Here is a 20755-nt window from a genome sequence, read left to right on the forward strand (position 1 = left end):
CAGGGCCATGTAGGTTTGGATTTTTTTTTCTCCCTAAATAATAAAAACCACCATTTACAAACTGCATTTTGTGTTTACTTGTGTTGTATTTGACTAATGGTTAAATGTGTTTGATGATCAGAAACATTTTGTGTGACAAACATGCAAAAGAATAAGAAATCAGGAAGGGGGCAAATAGTTTTTCACACCACTGTACTACTCGTATTGCAAGACCTCGCTCGTTTATCAAGTTAAAATTTATTAAAAATTTTAGCTTGTCTTGCAAAACACTCGTAAACCAAGTTACTCGCAAACAGAGGTTCCACTGTATATACTAAAAGTTGATATATATGTATATAATCCCTCTATATTGATCTCAAAAGGTGATGGATTCACACCAGTGCTGTGCAAAATGTAGTCCATGGTGATTGCATACTTCATATGGCCTACATAACCAGTCAAAATCACACTGATCTCCTGTAGTGGTTGCAGCAGTCAGTCAGGTGAAAGAAGAGAGAAAACCTGTCATCCATCGACAAAATGTGAATTTGGAAAGGCTGCTCATGAAATTGTGGATTCAAAGAGTTGCCACACTCACTCTGCTCTTCAGGTCCAGACGTGTCCTCCAATCTCAAGGGCTAGCTCTTTTCAGACGTGGTTGCACAAGAGAGAGAAAATGTCTTGTTGGAGTAGTAAAAGCTTTACTATAACAAGTGTGTTATAATACAAGTGTGTTAGTGTATTATAAACAAGTGTGTTAGTGTTTGGAGGGACTAAACGAAAAAATGAAACTTGTTTGATTTTAATTGTCCTACGCTTTCCATCACTCCATACTTTCTTTGACCAATTGTCAAAGAAAAGTAACCTTGTGTCAAATCCACATAAAGAGCATTCCTCGATGTGTTCAACGGAATATGAAATATTGTTCTCTTCTCAAATTTGGAACTTCGACCAGCCATACGTTTTTAGAACATCATCATCAAGTACAAAGTTATGGAGCGCAACAAGCAGAGATCAAGAACCAAGCCAGGGCAGTATTTTTGTCCAAATTGGAAATCAGGAACCAAGCCAGGCCAGTAATTCAGTCTGTCACAGGATACGCTCGCACACTTGTACTCATTCACACAGTGACAATTTAAAGCCACAAATCGACAACACTTGGCACATATACCTTCTAGTGTTCCCCTTGGGGGGAAACTGAAGGAAATCATTGCTCATCCTCAGTAAATACCCCTCGTTGCATGTGTTGTGGCATCCACTCCAAGATTATTAACAGAATTTACCCCACAAGATATTTACTTAATAAAGGGTATCCTTAAATTAATTCACTGTACTTTTTTTCTCAATTCCATATGGAAATGGTTTCACCTTTTTTCTAATGTTTGGTTTTCTGTAAATGTGAACTGGACCAATCATGCATGGAGCGTATGAAGCGTTGTCTTCCATACCTGCCGTTTTCAAATTTGTTTCGGTGTGAAGTGTCCTGCTGCCCTTAAACAATTTTGCCTTAATGGTTTCATGCAGGTGTGAAGAACTGCGACCCAAAAGCACCGTTGATGATGTATATCTCAAAAATGGTACCCACATCTGACAAAGGGCGCTTTTATGCCTTTGGTCGAGTTTTTTCTGGTATTGTTGCCACTGGGCAAAAGGTACGCATCATGGGACCAAATTACACCCCGGGCAAGAAGGAGGATCTTTATTTAAAACCAATCCAGAGGTGAGTAACTTATAACTTACCCATTCCTTATGAGGGTAGCATGGCAGTGCAGTAGTTAGCGACTGTAGTTGATATTTCAGCTCCAGGGACATGGCCTCTATACCCAGTCCAGTGGCAGTCAGTGTACAATTTGCATGTTTTCTCCTTGTTCACATCGATTTGCTTTGGTTCCCGTAACATTATTTTAAACTGTTTTTTATAAGTCTACTAGTACTAATAGTATGTAAGGCATTTTGCTGTATCACTGAGATCTGTAAGAACACAAGAAAATATCCAGGGTGAGACAAACGGTAGAGCATAGCCTTCGCCATTCAGCACAATGTTTGTCTGTCAATAACAATGAACATTTCTAACTAAGCTTTTCACCAAATTTTTCATTAACTAAAAAGATTTTGAAATATACACACTCACAGCCACTATATTAGGTACACCTTGCTAGTACAGGGTTGGTCCCCCTTTTGCCTTCAGAACTGCCGTAATTCCTCATGGCATAGATTCAACAAGGTGCTGGAAACATTCCTCAGGGATTGTGGTCCATATTGACACGATAACATCGCGCAGTTGCTGCAGATTTGTCGGCTACACATCCATGATGAGAATCTCCTGTTCCAGCACAATAAGGTGCCTTATTGGATTGAGATCTGGTGACTGTGGAGGCTGTTCATGTTCATGAAACCAGTTTGAGATGATTTGAGCTTTGTGACATGGTGGATTATCCTGCTGGAAGTAGCCATCAGAAGATGGACGTGGTTAGCAACAAATACTCAAGTAGGCGGTGGCATTTAAAGATGCTCAGTTGGTATTGAGAGGCCCAAAGTGTGCCAAGAAAATATCCCCCACAGCATAACACCACCACCAGCCTGAACTGTTGATGCAAGGCAGGATGGATCTATCCTTTCATGTTGTTGACGCCAGATTCTGACTCCACTATCTGAATGTCGCAGCAAAAGTTGAGACTTATCAGATCAGGCAACATTTCTTCAGTCTTCTGTCGTACAATTTTGGTGAGCCCGTGTGAACTGTAGCCTCAGTTGCCTGTTCATAGCTGGCAGGAGTGTCACCTGGTGTGGTCGCCTGCTGCTGTAGCCCATCTGCTTTAAGGATTGGCATGTTGTGTGTTCAGAGATGCTCTTCTGCACACCTCAGTTGTAACGAGTGGTTATTTGAGTTACTGTTGCCTTTCTATCAGCTCGGACCAGTCTGGCCATTCTCCTCTGACATCTGGCATCAACAAGATCTGCTGCTCATTGAATATTTTCCCTTTTTAGACCATTCTCTGTAAGTCCTAGAGGTGGTTATGCATGAAAATCCCAGCAGATCAGCAGTTTCTGAAATACTCAGACCTGCCCAAATGGCATCAACGGCCAGGCCACATTCAGAGTCACTTCAAACACCTTTCTTCCTCATTCTGATGCTCGGTTTGAACTTCAGCAGGTCGTCATGATAATGTCTACATGGTGAAATGCATTGAGTTTCTTCCATGTGATTGGCTGATTAGAGATTTGTGTTAACATGCAGTTGAACAGGTGAACCTAATAAAGTGGCCAGTGAGGGTAGATTTATTGTGTAAGCTGATGTTCATTTGAAAAATGTTATTTTTAAAAAATAATGTAAATTAATAAACTGCATTGATTAATTATTTTTTGAATGCTTTATTACTTATCTGGCGAAATGAGTGCAAGTTAAGTGAACATTAATATTATCTTTTCAAAAATTACAATACCCTTGTGTCACCCCTGTTATTTAGAACACTTTATTTCTCTTTGTTTCACTAAAGGTTAAACTAAGCGTTTACACTGGCAGCGATATTTGTCAGAATCCATTCATTGTTTTGATAATAATTGTCTTTTTAACAATGTACTGTGAGAAGCAGCCCGGACACAGACAGACGGACACCCTTTTAAAGTCCACCACACGTTTATTAATCATATTTACAATAGTGCAAGTGCACACCCAGTGCCTCCAGCACCAGTCTCCCCAAAGTCCAGGCCTCTCCTTTCAGCGCCTGCTTCCTTCAGGCCACCTCCACTCTCCTTCACTTAGAACTTTGTCCACTCCTCGCCCGACTCCTGTCCTCGTTTGTTGGGAGGTGGCCCCTTTTATACATGTCCGGATGGGCTCCAGGTGCTTTCCCGACACTCCTCTGCGGACACTCCCCTGTGTGGCGGAAGTGCCGGCTGTGCTCCCGGAAGCCCTCCAGGTGTCCCCAGTCTTCTTCCCCCCAGCACTTCCTGGTGTGGTGGAAGTGCTGGGGGCCCAGGTCCTTCAGGCAGGCGGACGCCCCCCTGGCGGTGACCACAGGCCCCTACAAGCCCTGTACCCGTGGCCCCCAATACAACCAGGGCGGACGCCCCCCTCGCAGTCTGGAGGAGGAATGAGCCTTCCTCCTGTCTTCCTGGGCGTCCCGGTTGGGTGCCACCCCCAGCCGCGTGCCACAGTACATTCATGCGCTGACTTATGGCTCCATTTTGAACTGGCCATTTAGCTGTATGTCTTTGACAAAGCATGCAGGTCATTGATGCTGAGGCTCTGTGGGTCTGGGGTGGATCACTGGTTTGCATAGTTTAACTGGTGGTACAAAGTTGCACAAATCGATCTTCAAGTCTCAGAGTCCCCACACTGCGTCCGTGTAAGGCATTGTTTCTCAACCACTGGGTCACAGGCTGCTGCTGTTGGTTTGTGAGTGGGTCGCGGTTGGTTTTATAAGCAATCAGCAGATCAACAGCGTGGCATTATATGTTTCCCTGCTTCTAAGTGAGCTCCTTTCACCAAGAAGGACCCCAAATCACACCTGATTCACCAAGAGGGCAGTTTGCAATAGCTGCTAGTAGGTCTTCAATGAATTTAAAAAGGTGGTGGGGGCTGAATGCATAAGAATTAGCCACATGGAGCAGAGACGATGAAAACAAACTTTAAAGGGCCCTCCAAGAGTCCAACCCAGTGAAATAATAATAACAAAAGATTTATTACATCGGCTGGTTTTAGCAATTTCTAGAACATTATTACCCTACAAGCCAAAGGAGGTTCTGCTGAATCTTTATAACACACTGGCGAGGCCTCGTCTTGAGTACTGTGTGCAGTTTTGGTCTCCAGGCTACAAAAAGGACATAGCAGCACTAGAAAAAGTCCAGAGAAGAGCAACTAGGCTGATTGAGGGGCTACAGGGGATGAGTTATGAGGAAAGATTAAAAGAGCTGAGCCTGTTCAGGAGATTAAGAGGAGACCTGACTGAAGTGTTTACAATTATGAAGGGAATTAGTCCAGTGGATCGAGACGGTGACTTTAAAATGAGTCCATCAAGAACACAGGGACACAGTTGGAAACTTGTTAAGGGGAAATTTCAAACAAACATTAGGAAGTTTTTCTTCACACAGAAAAAACAGATAGATAGATACTTTATTAATCCCAAGGGGAAATTCACATACTCCAGCAGCAGCATACTGATACAAAAAACAATATTAAATTAAAGATTGATAATAATGCAGGTAAAAACAGACAATAACTTTATATAATGTTAACGTTTACCCCCCCGGGTGGAATTGAAGAGTCGCATAGTTTGGGGGAGGAACGATCTTCTCAGTCTGTCAGTGGAGCAGGACGGTGACAGCAGTCTGTCGCTGAAGCTGCTCCTCTGTCTGGAGATGATCCTGTTCAGTGGATGCAGTGGATTCTCCATGATTGACAGGAGCCTGCTGAGCGCCCGTCGCTCTGCCACAGATGTCAAACTGTCTAGCTCCATGCCAACAATAGAGCCTGCCTTCCTCACCAGTTTGTCCAGGCGTGAGGCGTCTTTCTTTTTTATGCTGCCTCCCCAGCACACCACCGCGTAGAAGAGGGCGCTCGCCACAACAGTCTGATAGAACATCTGCAGCACCTTATTGCAGATGTTGAAGGACGCCAGCCTTCTAAGGAAGTATAGCCGGCTCTGTCCTTTCTTACACACTCAGTATTGGCAGTCCAGTCTAATTTATCATCCAGCTGCACTCCCAGGTATTTATAGGTCTGCACCATCTGCACACAGTCACCTCTGATGATCACGGGGTCCATGAGGGGTCTGGGCCTCCTAAAATCCACCACCAGCTCCTTGGTTTTGCTGGTGTTCAGGTGTAGGTGGTTTGAGTCGCACCATTTAACAAAGTCCTTGATTAGGTCCCTGTACTCCTCCTCCTGCCCACTCCTGATGCAGCCCACGATAGCAGTGTCATCAGCGAACTTTTGCACATGGCAGGACTCCGAGTTGTGTTGGAAGTCCGATGTATATAGGCTGAACAGGACCGGAGAAAGTACAGTCCCTTGTGGCGCTCCTGTGTTGCTGACCACAATGTCAGACGTGCAGTTCCCAAGACGCACATACTGAGGTCTGTCTTTAAGATAGTCCACGATCCATGTCACCAGGTATGAATCTACTCCCATCTCTGTCAGCTTGTCCCTAAGGAGCAGAGGTTGGATGGTGTTGAAGGCGCTAGAGAAGTCTAGAAACATCATTCTTACAGCACCACTGCCTCTGTCCAAGTGAGAGAGGGATCGATGTAGCATATAGATGATGGCATCCTCCGCTCCCACCTTCTCCTGGTATGCGAACTGCAGAGGGTCGAGGGCGTGTTGAACCTGTAGCCTCAGGTGGTGAAGCAGCAGCCTCTCCATGGTCTTCATCACATGTGATGTCAGAGCGAAAGGGCGGAAGTCATTCAGCTCACTAGGACGTGATACCTTTGGGACTGGGGTGATGCAAGATGTTTTCCAAAGCCACGGGACTCTCCCTTGTTCCAGGCTCAGGTTGAAGATGCGCTGTAGAGGACCCCCCAGCTCCAATGCACAGACCTTCAGCAGTCGTGGCGATACTCCATCTGGACCCACTGCTTTGCTGGCACAACGCATTGAATAAGTGACCAAGTAGTATGGTAGACAGTAGGATTTTAGGGACTTTGAAAACTCGACTTGACATTATTTTAGAAGAATTAATGGATAGGACTGGAGAGCTTTGTTGGGTTGAATTCTTCTCTAGACTGTTCACTTGTTTTTCTGTGGCCTTCAGCCACATCTCCTCAACTCGTAAATCAGTGCATTAACTGTGTTAGCTTTTCACTTAGTGATATTCCTGTGAGAAATGGAAACACAAATGTGTTTTGTTTGTTATTGTATGGCCATTGTTTTCTTGTCTATGTATGGCTCTGCTGACATATCTGTGGGTCTCAGTAAGATTTAAATGTATTATTTAGATCCTCAAATTAAAAACTTTAAAAAGCCCCGATGTAGATTATAAGGATTTGTATTGATTGTGGAAGAGACACAGTGGATTTAATTTCAGACAGCATTGTCTTCTGTGCACATTCTCTTGTGTTTCTGAGTATCCACTGGGGGGGGTTTCTTCTACCATCTAAGGTCTTGCTGTCATTTCAGTTGGTGTCTCTAAGTTAATGTCTAACTTGCTAATGGATGAATACGTGTTATCTCCCTATTTTTTTCTTTCTTTCTTTAATTTAATTGTTTTATGATGTCATCTCACAGAACCATTCTAATGATGGGTCGATATGTAGAGCCTATTGAGGATGTGCCCTGTGGGAACATAGTTGGTCTCGTAGGTGTCGACCAATTCCTGGTGAAGACGGGCACCATCACTACTTTTGAGCATGCCCACAACATGCGGGTGATGAAGTTCAGCGTCAGCCCTGTGGTGCGAGTTGCAGTGGAAGCAAAGAATCCTGCAGACCTTCCTAAACTGGTAGAAGGTCTTAAACGACTGGCCAAATCTGACCCAATGGTTCAAGTAAGTCTAATCCAACATTCTTTCCTCTTTAAAAGCTGACTAGAAAACTAATTAGTTGAGAGAAACGAGAGAACTGATAAATTATTTTGATAACCATTTGTTGCTGCCTCTTGGAAATTGTAGATGGGGGTATGCATTATATCGGGTGGTGCACAAAAAACCGAACCATCTCCGACTCCAACGTTGACGTACATTTCTTACCCCGTACATGAAATGAAAGATATGCAATGCCAAAATCCAATTGTAATTGTTTGAAGGAGCCACGTGCAATAAAATACACGTTTTTCCTTGTCGTCGTCCTTCGGTTCTTGGACACAAGTCATTCTGTACAGCTTCATTTGTAATGAGTGCAACACACGTTGACAAGACCTGCGCGAAACATTTGCTTGTTGTGCCAATTTACGTGTCGATTTCCTAGGGCTTCTGGCCATCGTTCCTAAATATCTGCTACGACCGCAGGTGTATGAACGGACGGGGTCCGATTCTTTTTGCAGTTTGCAACTGACCCAGTCTTACGCCACTTCTTCCCCAACTCGTGAATACTGCTCTTTGCTGGTAGGTTTATGCCAGGAAACTTCTGTGCGAAAATGTCCCGCGTATCCTTAAAAGAACCAGTAGACACATACGCCTCCACTATTCCAATCCTCTGTTGCAGAGAATACTATACATCTTCCAGATCTCTTTCATGCATGTCTGTACCTACTGGCTCACAGCTTCCTTACTAATGCACAGTTGGGGCTGCTGACCCCGTCGCAATAACGAGGCTCCACGATCGCAGCGGCACCCGCCTGTATAATAGCTCGAACCAGCCAGTCAGAGATGGTTTGGTTTTTCATGCGCCACCATGTAGTTAATATGGTTTGGACAAGTCCTGTTCATCCATAATGTATATAGCTTACAGGAGTACATAAAAGATTCCAGGGCATCCTTCATAAACAGTAAGGTGTATCCTGGTGTCTAAGCATAATTGCCCTCCATGGCCTAGTCCAGCGTTTCTCAACCTTTAAGTATTTGCGACCCGAGTTTTCATAACAGTTTTAATCGCGCCCCCCTAAGATTTTTTTGAAAGGAGCCCACTAATACCAATTTGTTCTTTTTTAATTAATGATACATCATAGATGCATATTTTATTATACCTACTTAACTTTTATCAACATTTATCTAACTCTATATTTATTTTTCTAGTATCAAAATGTAGTTTAAGTTAATTTGTTTTGGTTTCAACAGATGTATTTTTCATATTTTCTATTCTTGCTTTCTTTTTTTCACATCTTCGTGCCCCCCTTTTTGTTACTTCGCGCCCCCCTAGGGGGGCCCACCCCACAGATTGAGAACCACTGGCCTAGTCATTCTGGCCCCCTAATCATCCCCTGTCTCTAATTGACTATCTCTCTGTCTCTCATCACTTTACCACCTAATAGCTAATGTGTGCTGAGTGTCCCGGTGCGCAAATGGCTGCCGTCGCATCATCCGGGTGGTTGCTACACATTAGTGGTGATTGAAATGGCTCCCTACTCACTATGACAAGCGCTTTGAGTAGTGAGAAAAGCACTATATAAATGGAAACAGTATTTCTATTTTTATTACATATAGATATTGTCTGCATTTTAATGATAATCTTTTGTCTTCATAACCAACTGATTCCAGTTCTGACTTGCCGTGAGTGGGTAGGGGGTAATGGGACAACGCTAGAAGCATCGAGCACAAGTTGTGAGATTCTTTCTGGCCATCAGAGATGTTTGGTTAGCTAATTTATCTCAATAACTCACCCAGGAACTCCTCAGCACTCCAAATGTCTGCTTTGTAGCTCTCGGTGAGCTTCATTAGTCTTCCTACTCTGTGCCGAGGTCTGTTTGTGAAGCTTCATTAATGGACTCGTTCAGTTCTCATTTTAAAACACACTTTCTGTCATTTCCATTTTAATTGACTTCATTTTCTAATTTGATCCTTCTAAGTCGGTTTCATCCATATTGTCATCTCATCTACTCTAATTTAGTAAACACTCTTTATTGATGTACCTTTATTGAAGTTTATTATGTTATTTTCTGTGTTTCAATAAAAACGATTGGACGCAGTTTCGAAACTCTTTAATTGCAGATTTTGCTCAAATGTTAGAAAGTTTTTCTTCACACAAGGAACCATAGGCACAAGGAATAAATTACAAAGAAGTGTGGTAGAGAGTAGGACCTTAAGGACCTTCAAATCTCGACTTGATGTTATTTTGGACAATCTTGGTGAATAGGATGGACAAGCTTGTTGGGCCTGTTCTCGTCACAACATTCTCTAATCTGTTCAATCAAATTCAGGGTTGCTGAAACTTATCTCAGTGATGCAGTTAGTCACAGGGCCCACTCATGCACGCACTGACATTATGGGTCATTTTAAATCACCAAACCTGTACACCTTTAGGGATGTGGAAGGAAATCCAAAATGCACAGAGAAAATGTTCAAACTCCACACAGACAAAATCTAGTATGATGGTCTGGGTTGGCTCCATGGTTTCCAGCAGCTTGAATCTGGAACCATCAATAACGAAAGCCAAGCAAATGATAGCACACATGGTCAGCAAGAGGTAGGTGAAAAATGTTCCAGTGCTTTTTATTACAAAAAAAAAAATAATAAAGTGTCTAAAGTGTAGTGCTTCTTTCAATAAATCTGCTATATAATAAAACACTGAGGTCTGTGTTTCCAGTACCTGTAAGCAATCTGATTGGTCAGTTTGGCTTTGGTGACGTGAAAAAAGAGGAAGTACGAATGTGAGATGCACAAGGAGGAGTAAAGGCATACGATGCACACTGAGAGAGTCAAAGACGGCAAGTATAAAACTGGACAGGAGGTAAGAAAGGTGCCTTGAAACTAATGACGGAGTCTGAGAAGCAGGTTTTATGGGAACATGCTCAAGAGGGAGCGACGCACATAAAGAAAAGAAACTGAAGTACACATAGGGCAAGAGATAGCAACATTTTTTAAATTATTCTATTACCTGTCTTCAACAGGGCGGCACGGTGGCACAGTGGTAGCACTGCTGCCTCGCAGTAAAGAGACCTGGGTTTGCTTCCCAGTTCCTCTCTACGTGGAGTTTGCATGTTCTCCCCGTGTCTGCGTGGGTTTCCTCCGGGTGCTCTGGTTTCCTCCACACAGTCCAAAGACATGCAGGTGAGGTGGACTGGCGATTCTAAATTGGCCCTAGTATGTGGGGGTGTGTCCTGCGGTGGGTTGGCACCCTGCCCGGGATTGGTTCCTGCCTTGCGCCCTGTGTTGGCTGGGATTGGCTCCAGCAGACCCTTGTGACCCTGTGTTAGGATTCAGCGGGTTGGAAAATGGATGGATGTCTTCGACAGGTACTGTCCCTAGTAAATAAATTTTCTTCTTTCGGCTGCTCCCATTAGGGGTTGCTACAGTGGATCATCTTCTTCATATCTTTCTGTCTGCTGCATCTTCCTCTGTTACACCCATCACCTGCATGTCCTCCCTCACCACATCCATAAACCTTCTCTTCCTCTTTTCCTTTTGCCTGGCAACTCTATCCTTAGCATCCTTCTCCCAATATACCCAGCATCCCTCCTCTGCCAAACCAACGCAATCTCACCTCTCTGACTTTGTCTCCCAACCATCCAACTTGAGCTGACCCTCTAATGTCCTCATTTCTAATCTTGTTCATCCTCGTCACACCCAATGTAAATCTTAGCATTTTAAACTCTGCCACCTCCAGCTTTGTCTCCTGCTTTCTGGTCAGTGCCACCGTCTCCAACCCATATAACATAGCTGCTCTCATACTGGCATAAATTTCAACAACTCACATAAATAAATAATACATAAAAACCAGTGTGAGTCAATTAGTTAAAATCCAATAAATAATCCAATGATAAAACTGGAATAAAACCATCATCAGGTACTTTCTGCTCCCTCTCGCTCTTTTGCCCAGCTGAGCCCAACATGTCTTCTTCCTTTGTCTCCCAGTCTTACAAGCAGCAGAGATGTCTGTAGCTGTGGTCCACACTTTGATTCTTGTCCCAACTGCCTCCATTGGTGCCTACTGAAACTACCTGAGCTGGCTGTACCACCATCTTCCACTATGCTCTCCTAGTGTCTTTGGGATCCCTAGGAGGGCACCACCATCATTGTACCTCTCTCCTCTGTAAATTCAGCAACTGAGGTGATCCACCCCTGGAGTTTGCTACCGACTATTCTGCCTGTTTTCCCTCACGCTGCCTCAGGCACCCCAATACTGCTCTCTCCCTCGTGGTTCTGTTCTTTCTCTCTGTCCCAATATCCTGCTCAAGCTTCTTTATACCTTTTCAAAGGGTGCATGTGTGCGGGTACTGATTACAGCCTCCGGAGAACTAATGAGGCAATCGACTGAACCGTGTGTGCCTGCACATGAATGCACGTTCAGCTGATCACCCCAATTCACAGCCACTCCACCATGCTACCATGCACACCTACACCCCATGTAAGTCTGAGCAGATATTCATTTATTTAAAATGGCACAACCACAATGGACCCTGCTATACCATATCTGGGCACAGGATTCAAACACTTGAGGCTGGATCCAATGAGCCACTATGCCAACCAACTATAGCAAATTCATTCATTCATCCTTTCATTCATTTTCCACCATGTATCTGAAACTGGGTCGCGGAGGCAACAGTCTTAGCAGTGAGGCCCATAAGTCCTTTTCCCCAGCCATACTTTTCAGCTCACACTGTGGGATCCAAAGTCGTTTCCAGGCCACCTCGGAGATATAGTCCTCCCAGTGAGCCCTGGGTCTTCCCCTCAGCACACCTGAGCCACGTTCCCGTAACAAATTGGAGAAGTGCGAGGCAGAAAGGAAAAAAAAATGAGAGAATGTAAAAGATTGGAGAGCAAGAGTGCAGCATTGGGGGTAGTGCAAGAGAATGGACGAGCCAGCCAGCTGAGTAAAACGAAGGTCCCGCATAGAGCGAGCGATCGGCACTAAAGGGATGGATCGTGCTCACTGAATGGGAGAGTGGGTACGATCGAAGAAGAGTCCGCCCTAGGGATCTGAGGGACGACCACGTGTGCGTGAAGGAAGACGGGAGGACAACCGACCCCGAATGGTCTAGCAGACCTCGGCAGAGGGAGCTAAGACGTGGGTCGGTAGAGAGAGGACTGCGGCGGCTGAAGTCTCGTTGGCTGAGCAAACCTTGGGGAAACTGAAGAGACTGAGAAGGAGCTGTGCTTGGCTGGTGTGACCCTAATGTCTGCTGCTGTTTTAGTCTCGTTCTAGCCTTGTTTTAACCATTTGGGATTTTATCTTTTATGTACCATCCCCTTGCTTTGTTGTTTCTTCACTGTCCAGCTCATCCGGTGACATTACCAATGGTGTTGGGTTCAAGACCTCCCAAAATGGAGACGGGAGCCTGGAGCAGAACCCACATCATTAGGACCATTACCTAATGTCCATCACCAAAACTGGCCATCATTGCTTCATACCTTGCGCAGGTGTCCAAAACGTATTTACTGATCAGTTCTCACCATTAGAGTTGAGACTAGGAGGACCCACACATGAGATACCGGGCCGCTCAAATGAGTAATTACTTTACGGCCATCTCTTAAGATTAAAGTATTTGCAGCTGCATTTCTAAAACAATGGCCCTAAGTTTTCTTTGTATTACACACTGTCCTTGACTTGTCATTACCTCATGATAGTGTCCCAACAAGCAGACACTCTTAACTCTTAAAGCGAGCTAATTGAACACGTTTTGCTTTAACTTGGTTGACAATGAATTGATCTATACGTTTAAATTCTCTGTCCAAGCAGCTTATCCAATACTAATACATTCTAGATAGATAGATAGATAGATAGATAGATACTTTATTAATCCCAAGGGGAAATTCACATACTCCAGCAGCAGCATACTGATACAAAAAACAATATTAAGTTAAAGAGTGATAACAATGCAGGTAAAAACAGACAACAACTTTGTATAATGTTAACGTTTACAGGGGTGGATTTGAAGAGTCGCATAGTTTGGGGGAGGAACGATCTTCTCAGTCTGTCTGTGGAGCAGGACAGTAACAGCAGTCTGTTGCTGAAGCTGCTCTTCTGTCTGGAGATGACACTGTTTAGTGGATGTAGTGTATTCTGTATGATTGACAGGAGCCTGCTCAGCGCCCGTCGCTCTGCCACAGATGTCAAGCTGTCCAGCTCCATGCCAACAATAGAGCCTGCCTTCCTCACCAGTTTGTCCAGGCGTGAGGCGTCCTTCTTCTTAATGCTGCCTCCCCAGCACACCACCGCGTAGAAGAGGGCACTCGCCACAACCATCTGATAGAACATCTGCAGCATCTTATTGCAGATGTTGAAGGACGCCAGCCTTCTAAGGAAGTATAGTCGGCTCTGTCCTTTCTTACATAGAGCATCAGTATTGGCAGTCCAGTCTAATTTATCATCCAGCTGCACTCCCAGGTATTTATAGGTCTGCACCATCTAATCATCAATAGTCAATTAGGCTAATTCCACAATCACATTGCACAGTCATACACACTCATACTGGGAAAATTAAACTAATTAATCTTTATTCTGGGAAAAAAACTCAATCTGCAGTTAACCTAAAACTATATATTGTTTAATATAATATCCGGGGTATAGGGGGAAAAATGCAAAATTTGCCAAGACAGTGCATAGGCTGGGATTCAAACCCAGTCTCTTAGACCTGTAAGGCGCCAATGCTAACCAGTGTGCCACCGATTGATAGCGACTTAGTTATTTTTCGAAACCCCCTTACTGTAATAAAGAATTTGGGGGAGCTGGGGAATATCTAGCATCATAGTTAATATTGAGTCTTCATATGAGAAAACATATCTGCTCTTGCTCAGGAAATAATTGGATACTGCCCACCATAAATAAGGCAAGGTAAAGTGCATCATATTGTTAACCAAGAACTCACTAATAAGGGTAATAAACGTGTGCTGTTCAATATATATTTGACTCAATAAGTCTTGTTTTTTTTTTTTGTATTTTAGTGTATCATTGAAGAATCTGGAGAACATATTGTAGCTGGGGCTGGAGAACTACACTTAGAGATCTGCCTTAAGGATCTTGAAGAAGATCATGCCTGTATACCTCTAAAGGTAAATGTGAAAGTAAACGATTTTTAGAGACATAAGAGGCATATCTTTACAGGTTTGCTTCTCCAAAGTCTTTGTCCACACTGCTATGTTTTCATTTTCATTTAAAAATGACTTTTTTAAACAAAACGATCTTAGTCAACACAATTCTTTTAACATCATTCATGTCTGCAGTACTAGGTTGTTGTACCATGGATGTAATGAGAAGTCAAGCAAAATGACACCTTTGAAGACTTTGTTGGACAGTTATCTTATCCAAAGATCTTGACCATACATTGTTCTTCTCTCTTGCTAAATGAATCTTAGCCTTGAGAGGTCTATTCATTTTTACATTTAAGATGTCTCACTTAAAGGTTTTCCAATGTTGTATCTGCCCTGGTGTCTATATAATCACAGGGAACTCCAGTCTCTGTATTACATCTCGCCCGAACAAGGGGCCTGAGTTGCCTTGAAAGCTTGCATATTTGAATCTTTTTAGTTAGCCAATAAAAGGGGTCATTTTGTTTGACTCCTCGTCACATCATTCATGAAAGACCCACACTAAAACAACCAAAAATGCATACAACATAGCCGTTTGCCCACACTGGGCATCCGCACAATGGTGGAAAGAAGATGAGGAAGTGTCTTGGCGAATACGAAAAACAAAAATACAGATTGAGAGTGACCCGCAAGTACAAGGCAAGCAAAGTGGCTGAAAAAATATAATTAGCAGGATATGGTTGTGGAAGGGCCATGTAATATGCACAAACCATTCAGAGCATGATCACAGCCTGCGTTTTCAAAACTCTTAATTTTCACCCATCCATACTGCAGTGGTGAGTCTGAGTTTTTAGAAGTATACCGTTGTGGAGAGTATTTTTGAAAGTCTCCTTTTCAGAAGTTACTGTGCCCTCCACATTTTTCCGTGATTTCCCCCTCTGCTCCAAATCAAACAATTCAGATGTGATTGAAGTGCACACTGCAGACTTTCATTTGCTTACATCTCGGTCACACCGTGTAGAAATGACAACACTTTTTCTATGTGGTCCCCACATTTCAGGGCACCATCATTTTTGGGACAGTCAGCATCTCAAGTGTTTGTGATTCCTCAGGTGGGTTTCATTGCTTCATAAGATACCTCAGCTTACTTCTACCCTTTGGAGTCTGTAGCTGCCATTGTTCAACATGAGGACAAGAGCTGTGCCAGTAAAAATCAAAGAAGCCTGAGAGGCTGAGAAACAATAATAAAACACCTAGAGACATCAGTAAAACCTTAGGATGACCACAATCAATTGTCTGGAATATCATGAAGAAGAAAGAACACACTGGTGGGCTCAGTAATCACAATGGGACTGGTAGGCCAAGGAAGACCTCCACTGCTGATAACAGAAGAATCCTCACTATGGTAAAGAAAAAGCCCCAAATGCCTGTGTGACAGACCAGAGACAGTCTTCAGGGGGCCGATGTGTATGTGTCAGCAGAAGACTTCATGAACAGAAACACAGAGGCCACAATGCAAGATGCAAAACACTAGTTAGCCACAAAAACAGGACGGCCAGATTAGAGTTTGAGAAAAAGGACTAGAAAGGGCCTGCAGAATTCTGGAAAAAGGTCCTGTGGACAGACGAGACAAAGATGAACCTCATCAGAGTGAAGTGTGGAGATGAAAAAGAACTGCCCAAGATCCACAGCAGACCACCTCTTCTGTTAAATATGGTGATGAGAGTGTTATGGCTTGGGCATGTATGGCTGGCACAGGTCCTGGCACACTTCTCTTCATTGATGATGGAACTGCTGACGGCAGACACACAAACTCTGAGGTGAAGAGGAACATCTGATCTGCTCGAGTTCCGGTAAAGGCCTCCAAACTCACTGGATGACACTTCATCTACAACATGATAATGACCCAAACATACTGCTGTGGCAACACAGGGGTTTTTCAAAGCTAAAACATTGAAAATTCTTGAATGGCAAAGCCAGTCGCCCAATTTAAATCCAACTGAGCAGGCCTTCCATATGCTGAAGAGAAAACTTAAGGGGACAAGACCCCAAAATAAGCAGGAGCTGAAGATGGCTGCATTAGAGGCTTGGCAGAGCATCACCAGAGAAGACCCTCAGCACTTGCTGATGTCTGTGAATTGCAGACTTCAAAGTCATTGCATGTGAGGGATATGAAATAAAATATTAAATATGACAGCTTTAATAGACCTGCCATTGCCGTGTCTAAACATTATGGTGCCTTGAAATGGGAGGACCGTGTTATTGTCATTTCTATATGATGTCACTGACATGCATGCAAATCCCCTTAAACTAAAGTCTGGAATGTGCACTTTAATTGCAATGTCTGAATTGTGTAATTTGTAATTTTAAACTTTGGAGAAGAGGGGGTAAATCAAGGAAAAATGTGTCTTTGTCCTGAACATTATGGAAGGCTCTGTTAAAACGCCCGGGTAGTGGGGATGAAAGGTGGAAAATGGAGACTAATGTCTGTGTTTTTAAAGAAACGCAGAAGTGCCATGTCACATCTGGCACATATATTAAACATATTTCTCTTAGATCCATTGGGAATCCTAGTCAAGTCAAGTTGGGGAGCATGCCCTGGAACAGTGCGTTGCTGCACCCACCACACAACGAAACAGCTTGGGATCCCAGTTGGCAACCCCCCAGGCAGACACGCGGCCCAGTCCCACCCTCCGGAAATGACCCTCTATCTGCCGCAGCCAGGTGTTAGGTGGACGTCCCCTTGGCCTGGTCCAACCACTCAGGTCCTCAACAATGAGCCGGATCACCCTCAGGGAATCGCACCACATGGCCGTAGTGCCGTAACTGACGCTCCCTCACAATGCGGCTAATGTGCCTCATTCGGGACTCCATGAGCAACACAAAGTCAAACCAAAGAGACACAGTATCAAAGGAGGCCAGTCTTCAGATAGGAATCCTAATTACTAACCAACCAACCAACCATTTCCCAACCCGCTGAATCCGAACACAGGGTCACGGGGGTCTGCTGGAGCCAATCCCAGCCAACACAGGGCACAAGGCAGGGAACCAATCCTGGGCAGGGTGCCAACCCACCGCAGGACACACACAAACACACCCACACACCAAGCACACACTAGGGCCAATTTAGGATCGCCAATCCACCTAACCTGCATGTCTTTGGACTGTGGGAGGAAACCGGAGCGCCCGGAGGAAACCCACGCAGACACGGGGAGAACATGCAAACTCCACGCAGGGAGGACCCGGGAAGCGAACCCGGGTCCCCAGGTCTCCCAACTGCGAGGCAGCAGCGCTACCCACTGCGCCACCGTGCCGCCATCCTAATTACTATTATTTTCTAATTCATTTATACAAGTTGATGAATATACAAGTTGTTTTTTCAAATTTAGTTACACAATTTATTGAGTGTAAATACAGTTTTTTAAATATTTCTGGTGCAAATGAAATGTAAAAATTATTATTTTTTTTTTTGGTCTAACATTTTGTCCCCATTACTTACTTTTACATCTGTTACTGGCTGATATCATCTTAAACTCTGTCTTTCTTAATCAAACTCCTGATCCAGTTTTGTGTCATTTGATCCGTTATGCAGAAATCTGACCCTGTGGTGTCTTATCGTGAGTCGGTCAGCGACGAGTCTGATCAGCTCTGCTTATCTAAATCTCCCAACAAGCACAATCGATTATACATGAAGGCAAAGCCGTTTCCAGATGGACTGGCAGAGGACATCGATAGAGGGGATGTCACGGCCCGGCAAGAGCTGAAGCAGCGTGCTCGCTACCTGGCAGAAAAGTACGAGTGGGATGTGGCTGAGGCCCGCAAGATCTGGTGCTTTGGTCCAGATGGTACAGGTCCTAATATCTTGGTCGACATCACCAAAGGGGTGCAGTACCTGAATGAAATCAAGGACAGTGTGATCGCTGGCTTTCAATGGGCAACCAAAGAGGTACGTCAATGAGCATGGCAGATGATTCAGTGCTTGGTGCTGTCACTTGAAGAAACTGTAAAGATGTTGATGCCATGGTGGCTTGCCCGGACTTAAACTGTTGCAGGACAGAGAGGCTTTGTTTGGGTAGTTTGGTGGTCACATATCTCAGTCACCAGAGCACAATGTGCTCATCCCTTGCTTGTACTGTCGGCCTTCAGTGCACCGCACTTTCCACAATGTGGCATTTACTCTTTTTAAATCCTAATTTAGCATATTGTAGTAAAAACATCTATACTTTCCAGACCTCGCCAGCATTTTTAGGGTAGCCCTTCTGTGTGGTAACGGCTCTGTGCCATCGTGCAAGCACATATCTTCTTATATGTAATACGCTACTGTGGCTGTCCGTTTGTCTGTCTAGGATTTTAAATCACCTGTAGCTCGCAAACCGTTTGACCCATTGACCTGAAATTTGGTACACTTATACTATGTGACCTCTACTGTCCACTACTGGGATGATGATTGACCTCCAAGGATATTCCTCTTTTTATTTTATTGTAGAATCAACTCTCGGCAACGGTCAGCAGGGTGGCTATGCGGTGGATGTGTACGGGCGCCGTTCTCATCTCTACCACCTTCGCCGTCACTTCCCCTACCTCTTCATATCTTAAATCATTCTTGAGGCTGATTGAAGACTTGCTTCTTGAGCAGCTCTTCTGTTCTCCACCCTAGTGGCCTGCTTCTTCTCTTCTTCCACTGGCATCTTTTCGCCTTAAAACTGATTAAGTCAGTGTCTGTGTTGCAATTACTTAAAAGTGCATCCGGAAAATATTCCCAGCGCATCACTTTTTCCACATTTTCTTATGTCACAGCCTTATTCCAAAATGGATTAAATTCATTTTTTTCCTCAGAATTCTACTCACAACACCCCATAATGACAACATGAAAAGAGTTTACTTGAGGTTTTTGCAAATTTATTAAAAATAAACAAACTGAGAAAGCACATGTACATAAGTATTCACAGCCTTTGCCATGAAGCTCAAAATTGAGCTCAGGTGCATCCTGTTTCCCCTGATCATCTTTGAGATGTTTCTGCAGCTTAATTGGAGTCCACCTGTGGTCAATTCAGTTGATTGGACCTGATTTGGAAAGGCACACACCTGTCTATATAAAGTCCCACAGTTGACAGTTCATATCAGATCACAAACCAAGCATGAAGTCAAAGGAATTGTCTGTAGACCTCCGAGACAGGATTGTCTCGAGGCACAAATCTGGGGAAGGTTACAGAAAAATTTCTGCTGCTTTGAAGGTCCCAATGAGCGCAGTGGCCTCCATCATCCGTAAGTGGAAGAAGTTCGAAACCACCAGGACTCTTCCTAGAGCTGGCCGGCCATCTAAACTGAGTGATCTGGGGAGAAGGGCCTTAGTCAGGGAGGTGACCAAGAACCCGATGGTCACTCTGTCAGTGCTCCAGAGGTCCTCTGTGGAGAGAGGAGAACCTTCCAGAAGGCCAACCATCTCTGCAGCAATCCACCAATCAGGCCTGTATGGTAGAGTGGCCAGACAGAAGCCACTCCTTAGTAAAAGGCACATGGCAGCCCACCTGGAGTTTTCCAAAAGGCACCTGAAGGACTCTCAGACCATGAGAAAGAAAATTCTCTGGTCTGATGAGACAAAGATTGAACTCTTTGGTGTGAATGCCAGGCGTCACGTTTGGAGGAAACCAGGCACCGCTCATCACCAGGCCAATACCATCCCTACAGTGAAGCATGGTGGTGGCAGCATCATGCTGTGGGGATGTTTTTCAGCGGCAGGGACTGGGAGACTAGTCAGGATAAAGGGAAAGATGACTGCAGCAATGTAGAGAGACATCCTGGATGAAAACCTGCTCCAGAGCGCTCTTGACCTCAGACTGGGGCGACGGTTCATCTTTCAGCAGGACAACGACCCTAAGCACACAGCCAAGATATCAAAGGAGTGGCTTTAGGACAACTCTGTGAATGTCCTTGAGTGGCCCAGCCAGAGCCCAGACTTGAATCCGATTGAACATCTCTGGAGAGATCTTAAAATGGCTGTGCACCGACGCTTCCCATCCAACCTGATGGAGCTTGAGAGGTGCTGCAGAGAGGAATGGGCGAAACTGGCCAAGGATAGGTGTGCCAAGCTTGTGGCATCATATTCAAAAAGACTTGAGGCTGTAATTGCTGCCAAAGGTGCATCGACAAAGTATTGAGCAAAGGCTGTGAATACTTATGGACATGTGATTTCTCAGTTTTTTTATTTTTAATAA

General features: G+C 44.3%; 1 protein-coding gene across 1 annotated transcript in view; it reads left to right on the forward strand.

Annotated features, from left to right (window-relative positions):
- Nucleotides 1-20755, forward strand: part of eef2l2 (eukaryotic translation elongation factor 2, like 2) — a 70118-nt gene that overhangs the window by 30743 nt on the left and 18620 nt on the right. Inside the window, exons 9-12 of the mRNA XM_028805754.2 lie at nucleotides 1504-1699; nucleotides 7208-7466; nucleotides 14457-14564; nucleotides 18133-18486. Coding sequence (XP_028661587.1) covers nucleotides 1504-1699; nucleotides 7208-7466; nucleotides 14457-14564; nucleotides 18133-18486 — 917 coding nt within the window. The remainder of the gene's footprint in view (nucleotides 1-1503; nucleotides 1700-7207; nucleotides 7467-14456; nucleotides 14565-18132; nucleotides 18487-20755) is intronic.

Source organism: Erpetoichthys calabaricus, chromosome 7, assembly GCF_900747795.2.
Source record: "Erpetoichthys calabaricus chromosome 7, fErpCal1.3, whole genome shotgun sequence".
Lineage (NCBI taxonomy): Eukaryota > Metazoa > Chordata > Cladistia > Polypteriformes > Polypteridae > Erpetoichthys > Erpetoichthys calabaricus.